The 18,914-nt window shown below is 43.0% G+C and overlaps 2 protein-coding genes across 3 annotated transcripts in view; one reads left to right on the top strand and one right to left on the bottom strand.

The window, feature by feature from the left end:
- Positions 1–334: 334 nt before the first annotated feature.
- On the bottom strand, positions 335–17,715 carry hn1l (hematological and neurological expressed 1-like). 2 transcript variants are annotated; one of them, NM_001123696.2, is made up of 6 exons: positions 17,547–17,715; positions 16,277–16,425; positions 2,596–2,741; positions 2,437–2,479; positions 2,022–2,215; positions 335–490 (listed from the first exon to the last, which is right to left on the bottom strand). In NM_001123696.2, the coding sequence occupies exons 1-6, from the start codon at positions 17,585–17,587 to the stop codon at positions 431–433; spliced, it is 633 nt and encodes a 210-aa protein (NP_001117168.2). In that variant the 5' UTR covers positions 17,588–17,715; the 3' UTR covers positions 335–430. The 2 variants fall into 2 exon arrangements, with proteins under 2 accessions (NP_001117168.2, NP_001421598.1); NM_001434669.1 differs by having other exon boundaries at positions 335–2,215.
- A 96-nt stretch (positions 17,716–17,811) lies between these two features.
- Positions 17,812–18,914, top strand: part of LOC106583928 (protein cramped-like) — a 54,475-nt gene continuing 53,372 nt past the window's right edge. Inside the window, exon 1 of the mRNA XM_014168603.2 lies at positions 17,812–17,946. The gene's annotated coding sequence lies outside the window, so the exon portion shown is untranslated. The remainder of the gene's footprint in view (positions 17,947–18,914) is intronic.

An 18,914-nucleotide genomic window follows, 5' to 3' on the forward strand; every position in this document is an offset into this window, starting at 1 on the left:
GGAATTTCCATCATGACATTTCTTGCATTGAGTATTGACAACACCTACAATAAGGGGTGTGCCAGATATCCTATTTCAAGAAGCTAACAGAGGATGAACCCTCCCAATGTATTAATCTGGTTTGTATTCACTAAACACTAAAGTGGGCCAAAATGGAGGAACTGACTACCTGAACTAAAAATAACTTGTTTTTCACTGCAAAACCTTTGCTACAGTGTACACTAATAAATACAACCCTTAGGCTGAAATTGCAAATTGTGATGATTCCATTATTTAATCAATATATTGACACCGCCAATACCTAAGCCATGAAAACAGCAAAATAGACAAAAGATGATAGTCTGAAAATAAGTTTTATTGCAATACACAGGTTATTTTTGCTTTTCCTCTGCTGTGAACTTTGCCTGCCAGGCACTCCAACACTCAGGGGTTATGGCACCAGGAGACCTTGAACAGGGGCGCGTTCCAGACTGCATACAAACCGGCCACACTGCACAAATCAACGAATGATTTAATACCACGCCATCTACAGTCAGTTGATGCAGTTATTAACCAGGTTTCCATCCAACCTTTTTTTGAGAGTAAAGTAGGTCCCATTTAACTTGTATTTTTTATTCAGTACATGGGAATTTAATGGCAAAATAAATGTTTATTTGCACTAAGTCATTACGCACAGCCTTTAATATATGCTGAACTCAAGACTTCCACCAAAGTCTTAAAAGGTTTATACGTTGACGAGAAACTAGCCATACTGGTTACTGACATGTTAAAACGCTTATCCAGGCTTTGTAAGAAATGGTGCGCAACTGCTACGTAGGCAGCCTGGAACGTGGTGCGGTGTATGGGTGGCTAAGGGTTCCTTAGGGTCTCCCAAGTCCCCATCTGTATTTTGACCAGTCATTTACTATTCCAGAGTTCACTTGTGTACAGCAGACGTTTTAATTTAAAACAGAGGCCTCCCCGAGTGGATACAATCCTCTAACAGCAAGCAATGGCAACAGACCAGGGAACAACCACAACACATTCAGCCATTTGCATGGGCGATATATAAAATCATAGTGGAATTTCTTCCGAAGAACAAGAACTTTGGGGGTGTGCAATGCATCATGGGTACTGCCCATAGCTCTTTGCTTTGCATTCATTAGTTAGTCGATTTTTTGCTTTTTTTCCCTGAACAGGAGTTTGTTTCTGGCTGCAGACAGAAACTCAAGATAGGTTTGATTATTAGTGGAGAGAGAGAAAAGGAGTGTGATGAAATGGAGGACAGAATGAGCATGATATAGCGATACCTGTTAACAAACTGACAGTAAAGAGGGATTTTGATCACTTAAGGGCTTACTATGACAACCATTTGCATGGGCAACAAATAGATCTCAATGCCGACACAGCTGAGTCATACTCGGAATTCCAAATGGATGCCAGTGATTGACTAAAATGAACCTTTGTAATCAACACAATAACATTTAAAACCATGTAATACAAAAAAATAACATTAACAGCAAGAAATAGAACCCTTGCAATGAATAAGGAATTTAACCATTTTGAATGATTGGACAGGAATTTAGCCTGTAAAAATGATTGAGATGATTTTCTTCCTGCTTGATAGCAACATAATCTAAAGAATCTAAAATGAACAGGGGGAGGTTAGGTCAAGAATGGGTTAGATTAGAAAGTGCAACACATGGAAGGACAGAGTGAAAATGGAAAATGAACAGAACAGAGAATAGTGGTGTGCATGGGTTGTGTCCCAAATGGCTCCCTGTTTCCTATACAGTCCACTAATTTTGACCAGGGACCATAAACTTGTTTCTGTAGCGTGAGGCTGCTTGATGTACAAGTACACCCCCTGGACAGGACAAGAGATGTGCTCCTGCCCTACGTGCCATTCTGTCTTGGACAAGGGTTACTTACGTATATAGGGAATAAGGTGCCATTTGGGATGCATGCATGAATAGAGATGGGATGAAGGAGCTGGATCAGTAGAAGACAACACTAGACTTCCCTCCTGGGGGGTTAAGGACCTTGTTGTGGGAGCGGGGGCGGGGGCCGAGGTGGGGCTCATGGTCCTTCAGTGAGAGCTCACTAAGGGAGGCCTCTGGCTTCTTGGCCGAGGGAGCAGGCGCAGTCTCCACCGCTGCTTTGGTGGGAGTGGGGGGAGGGGAGGCGACATTCTCTTCCTTCTCCTCCTTGGCCGGAATCTCCTTCGGCAGAGGAGCTGAGAGCGAAAGGGAGAGAGGGATAAGAGAAAAGATTAGAAACCAAGTTAGATTTACCTGGTACCAAAACATCTTAAAGAAACCATTGTGTAATTAATAATTATGCAATTATTAAGTCATTATTATCATTAGCTTGGTCAACAAGTCATTTCTAGTAACTGCCTGGCAGACAGCGGGCTGTAAAGTGGTAGCCAGAATCCATTATCCATGTCAAACTCACCTGGGGGCTCGGGTATGGGACTTTCACCCACAGAAATGTTGTCCTAGGAATAATAGGGAGAACATGTCAATATAGCCTACACATCATGCAAATTAGAAATCCATAACCATTAGTGATTTGGAATGGGAGAGACTGGGGGACAAGGATGGTCTGGATTACCTTTGGCTTGTTGGAATGGGCTTTGTCAGAGGGAGGGGCGCTCTCTAGCCCCCAGAAGATGTTGCTAGTGTTGCCGCCTGGGGGTACGGGTCTCCGTTGCTCGGCTGGGGCATCTGGAGAACCAAATATCCCACTGCTTTTACCCCCTGCATCGAGGAAGGAAAGCGAGTCAAATATTTTTTACATGCACCAGGAATTTGACCTGGTGAAATGGCGCTGTCAACGCCTTAGAATAGAATACAGAAAGAACAAAATAATTTACAAGGCATTAAAGTTGAACATTATTGAAGGCATTGAAGAAAAGACAGACAAGTCAAATCTCCACACCCCAACCACTTTTTTGTGATTAACATTTCTATTGAATTTTCACTACTAAAACTTCTTATCTGACCAATTACTGGCAACATGACGACTGTACTCCCTCCAACCAAATTGAACCAGGCCTCAAACCTCCACACACAAAGCCCAGTCCTACCCTCATTATGCGATAGGTATGGTGAAGAGCTTGTTGCACAGCCTGGACTGACATGAGGCATTAAATTTCGCAGTAAGATAACATTTCAATATCTGGGCGTGTGCAGAGACAATAGAAACTCATGGTTAAATTAAAATATGTTATCATCTCTGACTCCTGGCCTCAATATAGACATATTGATCCAGTCATGTGATGTCACTAGATTACATGTGGCCCAAACTTCGTTTAACTAATGAAAATCTCAGTCACCATTAGGAAAATTTGCTGGCAGAAATTTTAAATTCACCGGACATCCATATGCATCATGTGTGTACCGCATTAGGGCGTCCACCCACGGTACTCAAATTCACATTTAGATTATTGTAATTAATCTTAACAGAATAGAAATTAGCCTGTACATTTCTAATAAAAAAATTATGACATTCTTATACCAACATGACAGGTTTTACTGAAAAGCAAAACATTGCCCGTTGCGTCTTCATCCCTGCTATAAATCATAAATGGAACAGTTGAATAAAGAAAACATTTAGTCTAGAAGAACAAGTCACCTCCATAGTAATAAAACTTCAAAATATAATATTAGTATAATATACACTGAACAAAAATATAAAAACCCAACAAGTTTAAAGCTTTGACTGAGTTATAGTTCATTAACTCAGCAAAAAAAGAAACACCCTTTTTCAGGACCCTGTCTTTCAAAGATAATTCGTAAAAATCCAAATAACTTCACAGATCTTCATTGTAAAGGGTTTAAACACGGTTTCCAATGCTTGTTCAATGAACCATAAACAATTAATGAACATGCACCTGTGGAACGGTCGTTAAGACACTAACCGCTTACAAAACAGTAGGCAATTAAGGTCACAGTTATGAGAACTTAGGACACTAAATAGGCCTTTCTACTGACTCTGAAAAACACCAAAAGAAAGATGCCTAGGGTCCCTGCTCATCTGCTTGAACGTGCCTTAGGCATGCTGCAAGGAGGCATGAGGACTGCAGATGTGGCCAGGGCAATAAATTGCCATGTCCGTACTGTGAGATGCCTAAGACAGCGCTACAGGGAGACAGGACGGACAGCTGATCGTCCTCGCAGTGGCAGACCACGTGTAACACCTAAACATCACACCTGCGGGACAAGTACAGGATGGCAACAACAACTGCCCAAGTTACACCAGGAACGCACAATCCCTCCATCAGTGCTCAGACTGTCCGCAATAGGCTGAGAGAGGCTGGACTGAGGGCTTGTAGGCCTGTTGTAAGGCAGGTCCTCACCAGACATCACCGGCAAAAACGTCGCCTATGGGCAGAAACCCACCGTTGCTGGACCAGACAGGGCTGGCAAAAAGTGCTCTTCACTGACGAGTCGCGATTAAGTCTCACCAGGGGTGATGGTCAGATTCGTTTTAATCATCGAAGGAATGAGGGTTACACCGAGGCCTGTACTCTGGAGAGGGATCGATTTGGAGGTGGAGGCCCAATGTATGGATTTCACGTGACTGGGAATACAGATATCGGTTGGTCACAGATTCAGGCCAAAAATAAAAAAATAAAAAAAAAAGAGTAGGGGAATAGACAACAAAATTAATCACATTTATTTATAAAAGCCCTTTTTACATCAGCTGATGTCACAAAGTGCTATACAGAAACCCAGCCTAAAACCCCAAACAGCAAGCAATGCAGATGTAGAAGCACGATGGCTAGGAAAAACTCCCAAGAAAGGCAGGAACCTAAGAAGAAACCTAGAGGAATCAGGCTCTGAGGGCTGGCCAGTCCTCTTCTGGCTGTGCCGGGTGGAGATTATAACAGTACATGGCCAAAATGTTCAAACGTTCACAGATGACCAGCAGGGTCAAATAATAATAACCACAGTGGTTGTAGAGGGTGCAACAGGTCAGCACCTCAGGAGTAAATGTCAGTTGGCTTTCAAAGCCAATCATTCAGAGTTAGAGACAGCAGGTGCGGTAGAGAGAGAGTCGAAAACAGCAGGTTAGCACATCCGGTGAACAGGTCAGGGTTTCATAGCCGCAGGCAGAACAGTTGAAACTGGAGCAGCAGCACGACCAGGTGGACTGGGGAGGAATTATCAGGCCAGGTAGTCCTGAGGCATGGTCCTAGGGCTCAGGTCCTCCAAAAGAAGAGAACGAGAGAGAGAATTAGAGGGAGCATACTTAAATTCCCACAGGACACCGGATAAGACAGGATAAATACTCGAGATAACAGACTGACCCTAGCCCCCCAACACAATCTATTGCAGCACAATTACTGGAAGCTGAGACAGGAGGGGGTCGGGAGACACTGTGGCTCCGTACGACTATACCCCTGGACAGGGCCAACCAGGCAGGATATAACCCCACCCACTTCGCCAAAGCACAGCCCCCACAACACTAGAGGGATATCTTCAACCACCAACGTACTACCCTGAGACAAGGCCGAGAATAGCCCACGAAGATCTCCCCCACGTGGGGGGCGCCAACCCGGACAGGAAGATGACAGAGACGTACCCCTCCTAGGGACGGAATGGAAGAGCAGCAGTAAGCCAGTGACTCAGCCCTCATAATAGGGTTAGAGGCAGAGAATGCCAGTGGAGAGAGGGGAACCGGCCAGGCAGAGACAGCAAGGGTGGTTCGTCACTCCAGTGCCTTTCCGTTCACCTTCACACCCCTGGGCCAGACTACACTCAATCATGGGACCTACTGAAGAGATGAGTCTTCAATAAGGACTTAAAGGTCGAGACCGAATCTGCGTGTCTCACGTGGATAGGCAGACCATTCTATAAAAATTTAGCTCTTTAGGAGAAAGCCCTGCCTCCAGCTGTTTGCTTAGAAATTCTAGGGACAGTAAAGAAGGCTGCATCTTGTGACCGTAGTGTACGTATGTGCGGCAGGACCAAATCGGAAAGATAGGAGCAAGCCCATGTAATGCTTTGTAGGTTAGCAGTAAAACCTTGAAATTAGCCCTAGCAGGAAGCCAGTGTGTAGAGGCTAGCGTTGGAGAAATATGATACACATTTTTGGTTCTAGTGAAGATTCTAGCAGCCGTGTTTAGCACTAACTGAAGCTCATTTAGTGCTTTATCCAAGTAGCAAGAAAGTAGAGCATTGCAGTAGTCTAATCTAGAAGTGACAAAAGCATGGATGAATTTTTATGAATCATTTTTGGACAGAAAGTTTCTGATTTTTGCAATGTTACGAAGATGGAAATAAAGCTGTCCTTCATGCAGTCTTTATGTTCGTCAAAAGAGAGATCAGGGTCCAGAGTAACGCCGAGGTCCTTTACAGTTATATTTAATCTGGTTACTACTCCTGCCCAGTAACTAGAATATGCATATAATTGTTTGATTTGGGTAGAAAACACCCTAAAGTTTCTAAAACTGTTTGAATGGTGTCTGTGAGTATAACAGAACTCATTTGGCAGGCCAAAACCTGAGACGATTCCAAACAGGAAGCGCTCTCTCTGACCATTTCATGGCCTTATTGATCATCTCTAACAAAAACAGGGGATCTCTGGCATGACGTGACATTTTCTAACGCTCCCATAGGCTCTCAGAAGGTGCCAGAAAGCTGAATCGTGGCTTTGCAGTCCATGGCTGAAAAACAGTAGCGCATTTTGATAGTGGTCGATCTGAGGACAATGGGACGGGGCGCGCGTGCCCGAGTCGACTCCATGTTTACTTTCTCTCTTTGAACGAAAACCACCACTCCCGGTCGGAATATTATCGCTTTTTTAACGAGAAAAATGGCATAAAAATTGATTTTAAACAGCGGTTGACATGCTTCGAAGTACGGTAATGGAAAATTTTGAAATTTGTCACGAAATGCGTCGTGCTCGTGACCCTTATTTACCCTTCGGCTAGCGTCTTGAACGCACGAACAAAACGCCGCTATTTGGATATAACTATGGATTATTTTGAACCAAACCAACATTTGTTATTGAAGTAGCAGTCCTGGGAGTGCATTCTGACGAAGAACACCAAAGGTAATCAAACTTTTCTAATAGTAAATCGGAGTTTGGTGAGTGCCACACTTGGTTGGTGTCAAAATAGCTAGCCTGTGATGGCTGGGCTATCTACTTAGAATATTGCAAAATGTGCTTTCACCGAAAAGCTATTTTAAAATCGGACATATCGAGTGCATAAAGGAGTTCTGTATCTATAATTCTTAAAATAATTGTTATGTTTTTTGTGAACGTTTATCGTGAGTAATTTAGTAAATTCACCGGATGTTTGCGGGGGTATGCTAGTTCTGAACGTCACATGCTAATGTAAAAAAGCTGGTTTTTGATACAAATATGAACTTGATTGAACAAAACATGCATGCTTTGTATAACATAATGTCCTAGGGTTGTCATCTGATGAAGATCAAAGGTTAGTGCTGCATTTAGCTGTGGTTTGGGTTTATGTGACATTATATGCTAGCTTGAAAAATGGGTGTCTGATTATTTCTGGCTGGGTACTCTGCTGACATAATCTAATGTTTTGCTTTCGCTGTAAAGCCTTTTTGAAATCGGACAGTGTGGTTAGATTAACGAGAGTCTTGTCTTTAAAAATGCTGTAAAATAGTCATATGTTTGAGAAATTGAAGTAATAGCATTTAAGGTATTTTCGAGTAACGCGCCACGGGATTCCACTGGCTGTTGAGTAGGTGGGACGCAAGCGTCCCACCTAGCTCATAGAGGTTAAAAGTAAAACATTTGCCACCATCCACTTCCTTATGTCTGAAACACAGGCTTCCAGGGAAGGCAATTTTGTGGCTTCACCATGTTTCATCTAACTGTACAGCTGTGTATCGTCCACATAGCTGTGAAAGTTAACATTTCTGAATGACATCACCAAGAGGTAAAATATATAGTGAAAATAGTGGTCCTAAAACGGAACCTTGAGGAACACCGACATTTACAGTTGATTTGTCAGAGGACAAACCATCCAGAGACAAACTGATATCTTTCTGGCAGATAAGATATAAACCAGGCCAGAACTTGTCCATGTAGACCAATTTGGGTTTCCAATCTCTCCAAAAGAATGTGGTGATTGATGGTATCAAAAGCAGCACTAAGGTCTAGGAGCACGAGGACAGATGCAGAGCCTTTGACGCCATTAAAAGGTAATTTACCACCTTCACGAGTGCAGTCTCAGTGCTATGGGGTATAAAACCAGACTGAAGTGTTTCATATACATTGTTAGTCTTCAGGAAGGCAGTAAGCTGCTGCGCAACAGCTTTCTCTAAAAATTTTAAGAGGAATGGGAGATTTGATATAGGCCGACAGTTTTTCATATTTTCTGGGTCAAGGTTTGGCTTTTTCAAGAGAGGCTTTATTACTGCCACTTTTAGTGAGTTTGGTACACATCCGGTGGATAGGGAGCTGTTTATTATGTTCAACATAGGAGGGCCAAGTACAGGAAGCAGCTCTTTCTGTAGTTTAGTTGGAATAGGGTCCAGTATGCAGCTTGAAGGTTGAGGCCATGACTATTTTCATCAATGTGTCAAGAGATATAGTATTAAAAAACGTGTCTCCCTTGAAAGAGGAGTCCATAATTTTCTTTCTAATGGTCATGATCTTTTCGTCAAAGAAGTTTATTAATGTATCACTGCTGAAGTGAAAGCCATCCTCTCTTGGGGAATGCTGCTTTTTAGTTAGCTTTGCGACAGTATCAAAAAGAAATGTAGGATTGTTCTTCTTTTCCTCAATTAAGTAGGAAAAATAGGATGATCGAGCAACAGTGAGGGCTCTTCGATACTGCACGGTACTGTCTTTCCAAGCTAATCAGAAGACTTCCAGTTTGGTGCAGCGCCATTTCCGTTCCAATTTTCTGGAAGCTTGCTTCAGGGCTCGGGTATTTTCTGTATACCAGGGAGCTAGTTTTTTATGACAAATATTTTTGGTTTTTAGGGGTGCGACTGCATCTAGGGTATTACGCAAGGTTACATTAAGTTCCTCAGTTTGGTGGTTAACTGATTGTTGTACTCTGACATTCTTGGGTAGGTGGAGGGAGTCTGGAAGGGCATCTGGGAATCTTTGGGTAGTCCGAGAATTTCTAGCACGGCTTTTGATGATCCTTGCTTGGGGTCTGAGCAGATTATTTGTTGCGATTGCAAACGTAATAAAATTGGGGTCCGATAGTCCAGGATTATGAGGAAAAACATTAAGATCCACAATATTTATTCCACGGGACAAAACTAGTCAGTATCTGGTGTGACCACTATTTGCCTCATGCAGCATGACATCTTCACATAGAATTGATCAGGCTGTTGATTGTGGCCTGTGGAATGTTGTCCCATGTCGGGTGAGTATGTAGGCCAAGGAAGAACTGGGACATTTTCAGCTTCCAGGAATTGTGAACAGATCCTTGCGTCATGGGGCTTTGCATTATCATGCTGAAACATGAGGTGATGTAAGCGGATCAATGTCACAACAATGGGCCTCAAGATCTCGTTACAGAATCTCTGTGCATTGAAATTGCCATCGATAAAATGCAATTGTGTTCGTTGTCAGTAGCTTACACCTAACCAAACCCAAAGTTGACATCAGCAAACCACTCTCACACACGACGCCATAAATGCAGTCTGCCCGATACAGTTGAAACCGGGATTATTCAGTGAAGAGCACACTTCTCCAGCGTGCCGAAGGTTAGCATTTGCCCACTGAAATAAGTTACGACACCAAACTGCATAACAGGTCTAGACCCTGGTGAGGACCATGAGCACACAGATGAGCTTCCCTGAGATGGTTTCCGTTTGTGCAGAAATACTGCATTTGTGCAAACCCAGTTTCATCAGCTGTTCAGTGGCTGGTGTCAGACGATCCCGCAGGTGAGGAAGCCGGATGTGAAGGTCCTGGGCTGGCATGGTTACACGTGGTCTGCGGTTGAGAGGCCGGTTGGACATACTGCCAAATTCTCTAAAATTAGGTTGGAGGCAACTTATGGTAGAAAAATGTATATTAAATTCTCTGGCAACAGCTCTGGTGGACATTCCTGCGGTCAGCATGCCAATTGCACGCTACCTCAAAACTTGAGACATCTGTGGCAGTGTTGTGTGACAAAACTGCACATTTTAGAGCAGCCTTACATTGTCCCCACCTTTATTTAACCAGGTAGGCCAGTTGAGAACAAGTTCACATTTACAACGACGACCTGCCCAAGATAAAGCAAAGCAGTGCGACAACAGAGTTACACATGGGATAAAACCACAATAGAAAAATAGAAAATGTACAGTGTGTGCAAATGTAGTAAGATTAGGGAGGTAACAATATCGGATGAGGTAATTGGGTGGGCTATTTACAGATGCTCTGTGTACAGGTACAGTAAGCTGCTCTGACAGCTGATGCTTAAAGTTAGTGAGGGAGATAAGTCTCCAGCTTCAGTGATTTTTGCAATTCATTCCAGTCATTGGCAGCAGAGAACTGGAAGGAAAGGTAGACAAAGGAGGTGTTGGCTTTTGGGGATGACCAGTGAAATATACCTGCTGGAGCGCATGCTACGGGTAGGTGATGCTATGGTGACCAGTGAGCTGAGATAAGGCGGGGCTTTACCTTGCAAAGACTTGTAGATGACCTGGAGCCAGTGGGTTTGGCAACGAATATGTAGCGAGGGCCAGCCAACGAGAGCCAGCCAACGAGAGCATACAGGTCGCAGAGGTGGGTAGTATACGGGGCTTTGGTGACAAAACAGATGGCACTGTGATAGACTGCATCCAATTTGTTGTAGTTGGAGATGGACATTCTTGGTGGCCTTCCTAAGCCAGGATTCAGACACGGCTATGTAATGATCACACTGTTTAGTCAGCTTGTTGATATGCCACACCTGTCAGGTGGATGGATTATTTTAGCAAAGGGATGTAAACAAATTTTTGCACCACATTTTACAGAAAAAAGCTTTTTGTGCATATGGAACATTTCTGGAATCTTATTTCAGCTCATGAAACATGGGACCAACACTTTACATGTTGCGTTTATATTTTTGATCACTGTAATTTTGCAAACTCCCTGTCCTATAGGCTACTTGTATGAACACTTTAATAAATAACAAAATCGCTGTTTTCAAATTCAATTTGGGCCTCTTAATTGAATTTCCTTTACACCTAATTTAAAATGTTCATGCCTAATAAATAAAACATGGCTGTACATGTAACAGTGTAGGTCTCTTCGCCCCAACCCGGGCTCAAACCAGGGACCCTTGCACACATCAACAACTGACACCCACTGAAGCATCGTTACCCATCGCGCCACAAAAGCCGCGGCCCTTGCAACGCAAGGGGAAACCCTACTTCAAGTCTCAGAGCGAGTGACGTCACTGATTGAAATGCTATTAGCGCGCACCACTGCTAACTAACTAGCCATTTCACATCGGTTACATACACAAACATGGCTGTATATTTGCAATGCTCCTGTGAAATGAGGCCTACGCCACGCATTAACGAAAGCACGTTTCCAAAGCTCAAATGATATCGCACTCTTTACAGTTCTCCTGGAAGATGTTAATAAATGTTGTGTTTATTGTAATTTGAACTGTGGGGGGGGGGGCGTGACTTGTGTGATATACAGTGCATTCGGAAGGTATTCCGACCAGCTGCCTTTTCCCACATTTTGTTGTTAGTCTTATTCAAAAATGTAATCAATCCCCCCCAATATCCCATAAGGACAAAGCAAAAACTGTTTTTTTTTTGAAGTTTTTGCAAATGTATTTATAAAATAAAAAACAGAAATACCTTATTTACATAAGTATTCAGACTAGGGCTGGGCGGTATGCTGTATTTTACTATATACCGGTATTGATGCATGGACCGGTTTGGGTTTTTACTTTACCTTCTATAACAGTATTTGAATGTTTGGTTTGTTAAATGTGATACGCCGCGTGTAACGTCCATTTTTATAGTTTACTCTACTTGAGCCATTACTCTCCGCTATCCCTCACTCTATGCCGCTTTCAACACAGACCTAATCCCACCTCCTGTCACTCAAGGAGCACATTTGTTGTTGCTTGACCACGAGACACTTATGGTCAATGCAGCACATGCAAAAATGTTGATGACAACGACGTTGTTTCCACTTTGATCTTAATATAAATCCACAAGATTTATATAAATCACAAAATGAGTTTGTGTTTCTTACATCTGCAAACAACTAGTTTGTATTTTCTTAGCAAATTAAGCTAAATCGTGTTAGCCACTAATGCTAATCGCTAGTTAGCTGGCTAGCTAAGTAAAAGTACTGAGTCAGAGCAAACGTAGCTAGATAAAACAACCTGATACCAGTACTGGTGGAGGCTTAAATCAGCATGTTGATTGTGCAACAGTATCTTCTAAATCAAAGAGGAATATGCGAAGCATGAATATGTTGGCTATATGAATAAAGATTTAATGTAACCAAAGATTATAAGATCCCCTATGAAACAATGAACATCAATTTGGTTCCTACCCTGTCACAAGAACTCGTCCATGGCATTGTCATTCATTGTCATGTCAAACAATGTGTTTAAAGTGCTCACTATTATTTATATTCTAACTATAGAATTATAAACATTCCATTTCCACGATTCCTAAAGTTCACCCAAGTGTTTATTTTATTTTATTTTTTTATTTATTATTTTTTAGATTAAAACATTAGGTTAAACTTAAGGCCTAGTATTTCTGCCCATATCGTGGCCGCGTGGAAATGATCTTAAATGAGTGCAGGAAATTATTTTGGGTTTAAGTTGAACCGTATAAAACAATCCGAACGGAGAAAGACCGATTGAAATTGTGTGTGGTGTATATACATACGCCACCCTAGGGTCACGCACTACGCATAAAGCAAATTTGGAACTCTTAATCAAAAACATGAAATAACATCAAAAATTTGAATCATATTTTGGCCATGTCACCCAGCCCTAATTCAGACCCTTTGCTATGAGACTCGAAATTGAGCTCAGGTGCATCCTGTATCCATTGAACATCCTTGAGATGTTTCTACCTTCTGTAAATTCAATTGATTGAACATGGTTTGGAAAGGGACACCTGTCTATATAAGGCCCCACAGTTGACCGTGCATGTCAGAGCAAAAACCATGCCATGAGGTTGAAGGAATTGTCCATAGAGCTCTGAGACGGGATTGTGGCGAGGCACAGATCTGGGGAGGGTACCAAAAATTGTCTGCAGCATTGAAGGTCCCCAAGAACAGTGTCCTCCATCATTCTTAAATGGAATAAGTTTTGAACACCCAAGACTCTTCCTAGAGCTGGCAGCCCAGCCAAACTGAGCAATCAGGGAAGAAGGGCCTTGGTCATGGAGGTGACCAAGACCTGATCAGGCCTTTATGGTTGAGTGGCCAAACAGAAGCCACTCCTCAGTGTATTTTATTTTTTTAATTTTTTTTTATTAAAAAAGCGCAACAATCCGCTTGGAATTTGACAAAAGGCACCTAAAGATCTCTCAGACCATGAGAAACAAGATTCTCTGGTCTGTTGAAACCAAGATTGAACTCTTTGGCCTGAATGCCAAGCGTCACATCTGGAGGAAACCTGGAACGATCCCTACTGTGAAGCATGGTTGTGGCAGCATCATGCTGTGGGTATGTTTTTCAGCGGCAGTGACTGGGAGACTTGTCAGGATCGAGGCAAAGATGAACGGAACAAAGTACAGAGATCCTTGATGAAAACCTGCTCCAGATCGCTCAGGACCTCAGACTGGTGTCAAGGTTCACGTTCCAACAGGACAACAACCTGATCCTGGACTTGAACCTGATCGAACATCTCTGGAGAAAGCTGAAAATAGCTGTGGAGCAACGCTCCCCATCCAACCTAACAGAGCTTGAGAGGATCGGCAGAGAATGGGAGAAACCCCCCCAAACACAGGTGTGCATCATACCCGAAGAAGACTCGTTGCTGTAATCGCTGCAAAAGGCGCTTTAACAAAGTACTGAGTAAAGGTTCTGAATACTTAAATGAGGTATTTCCACTTTTTATTTCTTTTCAAACATTTCTGACTTTTTTTGGCTTTGTCATTATGGGGTAGTGTGTGTAGATTGATGAGGGGGAAAAATACAATTGACTTTAATTTTAGAATAAGCATGTAATGTAACAAAATGTGGAAAAAGTCAAGGGGTCTGAATACTTTCCGAAAGCACTGTACGTGGCTAGGTCTGTTTCCACTATAGGCAATTGACTGCCTAGTGATTGCAACTGATGTGAATAGTTGGAAACGATGTTTGATTTCCAAGTGCTGCTAAATTGAATTGCACCAATTGCGCATGATGCACATCATTACTCTAGTCAATACATTTCAAATCTTTACACTATACGACACAGGGGCAGTATATCTTGCCTAGGGCGGCAGCAGAACTGATAGGGCCCGGCCTGAAAAACACAAATTTACTAGCTAATTTACTAGCGTTTCGCCAGACCTGGGCCTGCTCAAAGTTAGCCGTTGCTGTGGGAAATCAAAATTGTTGAACTCCTTGGAGGAACTTGCAATGTGCATCAGCCTCGTTACTTTGTCCTCAAGAAAGTGTGATCTTGAATTCGTCTATACTCTGTTTTGGAGAAAGAATCCCCTCTCGGTGGTATCACTGGAAACAGGGATTATCAACATGGTTTCCAATGGATTAAAAAAAAATCCCGGACAATTTGGCCGGCCACCATTTTCTTTATCGGCTTTTCACTTATTTTTTTGCCAAAAGGCGGCATTTACCAGCTAACGAAAACCCTGGCCAGCATGTAATCCTACACTGGAGTCAACAATGAAGAGGCTGGGCTGTGGCTCTTGAGCACCCAGTTATTTCACCGCATGGAACGACAATGGCCTACTACTGATTGTTACTAGGCTAGAATAGAAGCTTCAAGTTCCTTTGCATACACGTCACTGACGATCTGAAATGGTCCACCCAGACAGAGTGTGGTGAAAAGGGCACAAGAGCACCTCTTCAACCTCAGGAGGCTGAAGAAATTTGGCTTGTCACCCAAAACCCTGACAAACTTTCACAGATGCACAATTGAGAACATCCTGTCGGGCTGTATCACCGCCTGGTACAGCAACTGCAACGCCCACAACTGCAAGGCTCTCCAGAGGGTGATGCGGTCTGCCCGACACATTACAGAGGGAAAACTACCCGCCCTCCAGGACCCGATGTCACAGGAAGGCCAAAAAGAACATCAAGGACAAGATCCAGCCGAGCCACTGCCTGTTCACCCCGCTATCATCCAGAAGGCGAGGTCAGTCCAGGTGCAACGCTGGGACCGAGAGACTGATAAACAGCTTCCATCTCAAGGCCACCAGACTGTTAAAAAGCAATCACTAGCACGTTAGAGGTTACTGCCCTATCTACAAAGACTTGAAATCACTGGCCACTATAATAATGTAACACTAGTCACTTTAATAATGTTTACATATTTTTGCTTTACTCATCTCATATGTATATACTCTATTCTATTCTAATGTATTTTAGTCTATGCCACTGACGTTGCACGTCCTAATATTTATATATTCCTTAATTCCATTATTTTACTTTTAGGTTGTGCGTATAGTGTTTTGTTGTGAATTGTTAGATATTACTGCACTGTTGGAGCTAGAAACACAAGCATTTCGCTACACCAGAAATAACATCTGCTAAACTGGGTATGTGACAAAATAAATTTGATTTGGCTGGTTGAGTCTTGTGACACTGAAGTCACCAGATAAAATAAGTGACCTGTTCAATACACACACACACACACACACACACACACACACACAGCAGCATGTCAATACAATCCAAACATGATTTGGGGAAGAGATGGTGAGTCAGTTCACACTCATCAATGGCTCCTTTTTTAACCTTAAAAAAGCTAATGTAGCACCTTAGTGGCAGTTTTCACACCACACAGACCTGAAAAGGCTCTGACAGCTCCAGAACCAGGGAGGGAAGTCGTTGCCTGTCTGATTGGCCAGTCAGGGGCCCTCTCACCTTGTAGGAAGACATAGGAAGCATCTTCCCTTTCCACACTGACCTGAACTGTACTTTCCTGGCTCTGATATTTTCCTTTCACATAGTCCTTTCTATCATAGTTCCAACATCCTTTCATGGTTCCAGCATCTATGGTGGATGCGTAACCTTTATTCTGTATTAAGGACTAAAATAACAGACTGCCACTCAATGTTTGGATGCATAACCAGGCCAGAGCAAAACAGCTTGGATCAATTCAGCCCAGTAGTGTGAAAAGGGAATTTGTATGCCCAGTAAGGGGCCTTCTCTCTCTCACCTGGGGGGTTGGTTCGCCTGATGACACCCTGGGGCTCTGGTGGGGCGAAAAGGTTGGAGGCCATCTTGTGGGGCCGTCTCGACGCAACTGCTTCTCCCTCGTAGCCACCGAACAGGTCACTGGAGACACCTCCGGGGGGACGCAGGACTCTGAAAAGGAAACATCAGAATCATGTTGGTTCACTTAGTGGTTCCTAACCTTTTTTGGTTACTGTACCACCAAATGAATTTTGTTCTGTCTGGAGTATCCCTGGAGTACCCCCTTATGTGCTTTACCAGCAGGCCTATGGTCTCATGAGTCTTCTGAAGTACCCCCTGTGGATAGGCAAAACACACTGTGGCTTCCTTGTACCCCTGGTTGGGAACCACTGATGTAGAGTATATAGCCTGATGTAGAGTATATAGGCCAAACTCTGTCAGCATTCATCATATACAAAGGCAGGCAGTGCCTGGGATAATATGATTAGAGAATGTTCCATAATGAAAACGTGCATATAGCAAAATCTAGGAATAGAATATGCGGCATGCACAGCTTCTTATATAAGACAGGCCACAAATGGTGGCTGTGGCCACATTAGCTGTGGCTAAAGACCAAATAATCTAGTTATCGGCTAATTGTACTACAGTATGACTGCAGGCTACATAGGCCTGCTGACCTAAATAAACTGTTTAAAAGTCACATTTATTTGTGTAACGTTAGCTGATCACAACTCAACACAGAACACATATTTAGCCAGTTAACGTTAGCTGGCTGTTCTTGGAATGTTCGCAGGGGGGTTAGACAACCATAGCTGACCGCGCAAAAAAAAACAGTGAAATATGCCCAATTACCATTACTTTTTCGAAATAGGTTGTTTGTAGACGGGGTGTGGGTGACTGTGCCTGTTTTGAAAATGCAAGCAACAAGAGAACAATGAGCGTCATATCGCTGGCTACGATGTAAAAAAAAAAAAATTATAATAAAATTCCACGAGCTACCATTTCCGCAGCCCCCAAAAAAAACAAACAAACCCCAAAGCCCATAAGGACCTACCTAGCTGTTATCAAACGAAAAGTTTACTACTGACAAAACGGAATAAACATTGTATCACTAAATTGTCTTATAACTAGTTAACGTTAGTATCATCAAAGTGCCATCTAGCTAGCTAACGTTATACTTCTTACAGGCTCGCGGCCAATGAGCATAAGGCGTAGCTTTCAGGAACATAGCCAGCTAGTTGCTTGAATTTTGCCTGCTGCAAATAAAACCTGTGGATGCAATTTCGTGTTACCTTGAACTTGGCTTTGCGCCATTATCGAGTCCTGAAAACATGTTCGTCGAAGTCATTGTGATGACTGTCTTCGTGTGGGGGGAAATTAATGTCGTAGCTAGCTCAATTTTTTAAAAAGTTTTGTTGGTTGCGTGTTGCCCTTCCGAAACCGGGCAAAGCCCCGCCCAACTGGATAGGACGAGCCAGCAATGGGAAGAGCCTCAATGGTCAAAAGCGTTTTCAGTCGAAAGGTGTGACTAGTTTCATTGGTTAAATTACTAAAGATAACGCCCTCTTTCCATTGTGATTTGGCTTTCCGCCTGTCTGTCATATTGGGTGCACGCGGTTTACTCGCCCGGACTTTGAGCGACATTTCCATAACTGGAAAAGGAACTAACATTTTAACTTGAAACAGTTCCAGGTAATGTAGCAGTATTTCATGGTAGTAAAGTTAAAATACTGTTAACTTTTCTGAGTGTAATGTTTACTGTTCATTTTACTTTTGTTTTATCTCTTCCATTTGCTAAGGCAATGTAAACATGTGTTTCCCATGCCAATAACGCCCCTTGTTTTGAATTGATAGTACATGGGTGGCGCGTGTGATGTTGGTTCTAGGCGGGGAACATACCATAGAAATCTATCTAAACTAAATTAGAATTATATGTCCCATTGCTATACCCAACTTTTCAAATAAAGGGGCTCGATTAATCTCATCCTGTCGCCCGTGTCGGCGTGTTATAGGCACTGGCTAAAAGTTGATTGCATTCGATTTGGAACCGGGCTGCCTCCAGGGCTTGGAGCCAGCAAGTTCCGGACTCTGAACTCTGAACGGCGAGTCGGCTCAAAAGAAAACTGACATAATTAAGCACACGTCACAAAGTAGCTCTTTAAAACAACAAAACATTTCAGTGAGCCCATTGTCATATCTGTCTGGAAGATCTTCCATGGTCATCCACAGAGCAGAGGCAGGTGGAAGTCCAACAGATTACATCCTGTGTCCAATCCACTCTCCATGCGCACCATCCTCACCCACTAGGTCCACGTCTCTTCTGACTGAGGCCCAGACAAGGTTGATCAGGGGGGAAACAAGTCAGAAGCCAGGACACCTCTTGCCATCCCCAGTTGTAGACTCCTTGGTAAATCGTCAGAAAAACCCACCTGGGTGAAGACATACAGCCACTAGTTTAGGGCGCTTGAAGCTCACTAGTCAGCTGGAATAGTCCTTGAAATAAACAATTTTGGGGAAACATTTTGTGACCCCCTGCCCTATTCAACAGTCTTACAGGCCTCTGTCATCTCGTTGTTTCAAATAAAAACACAAACAGCTACAGTAGCTAACTAGCTAAACAGCTAGCTTCTTAGTTCAGTTAGTAAAATAACTGACTTGAC

Source organism: Salmo salar, chromosome ssa23, assembly GCF_905237065.1.
Source record: "Salmo salar chromosome ssa23, Ssal_v3.1, whole genome shotgun sequence".
In the NCBI taxonomy this organism is placed as follows: domain Eukaryota; kingdom Metazoa; phylum Chordata; class Actinopteri; order Salmoniformes; family Salmonidae; genus Salmo; species Salmo salar.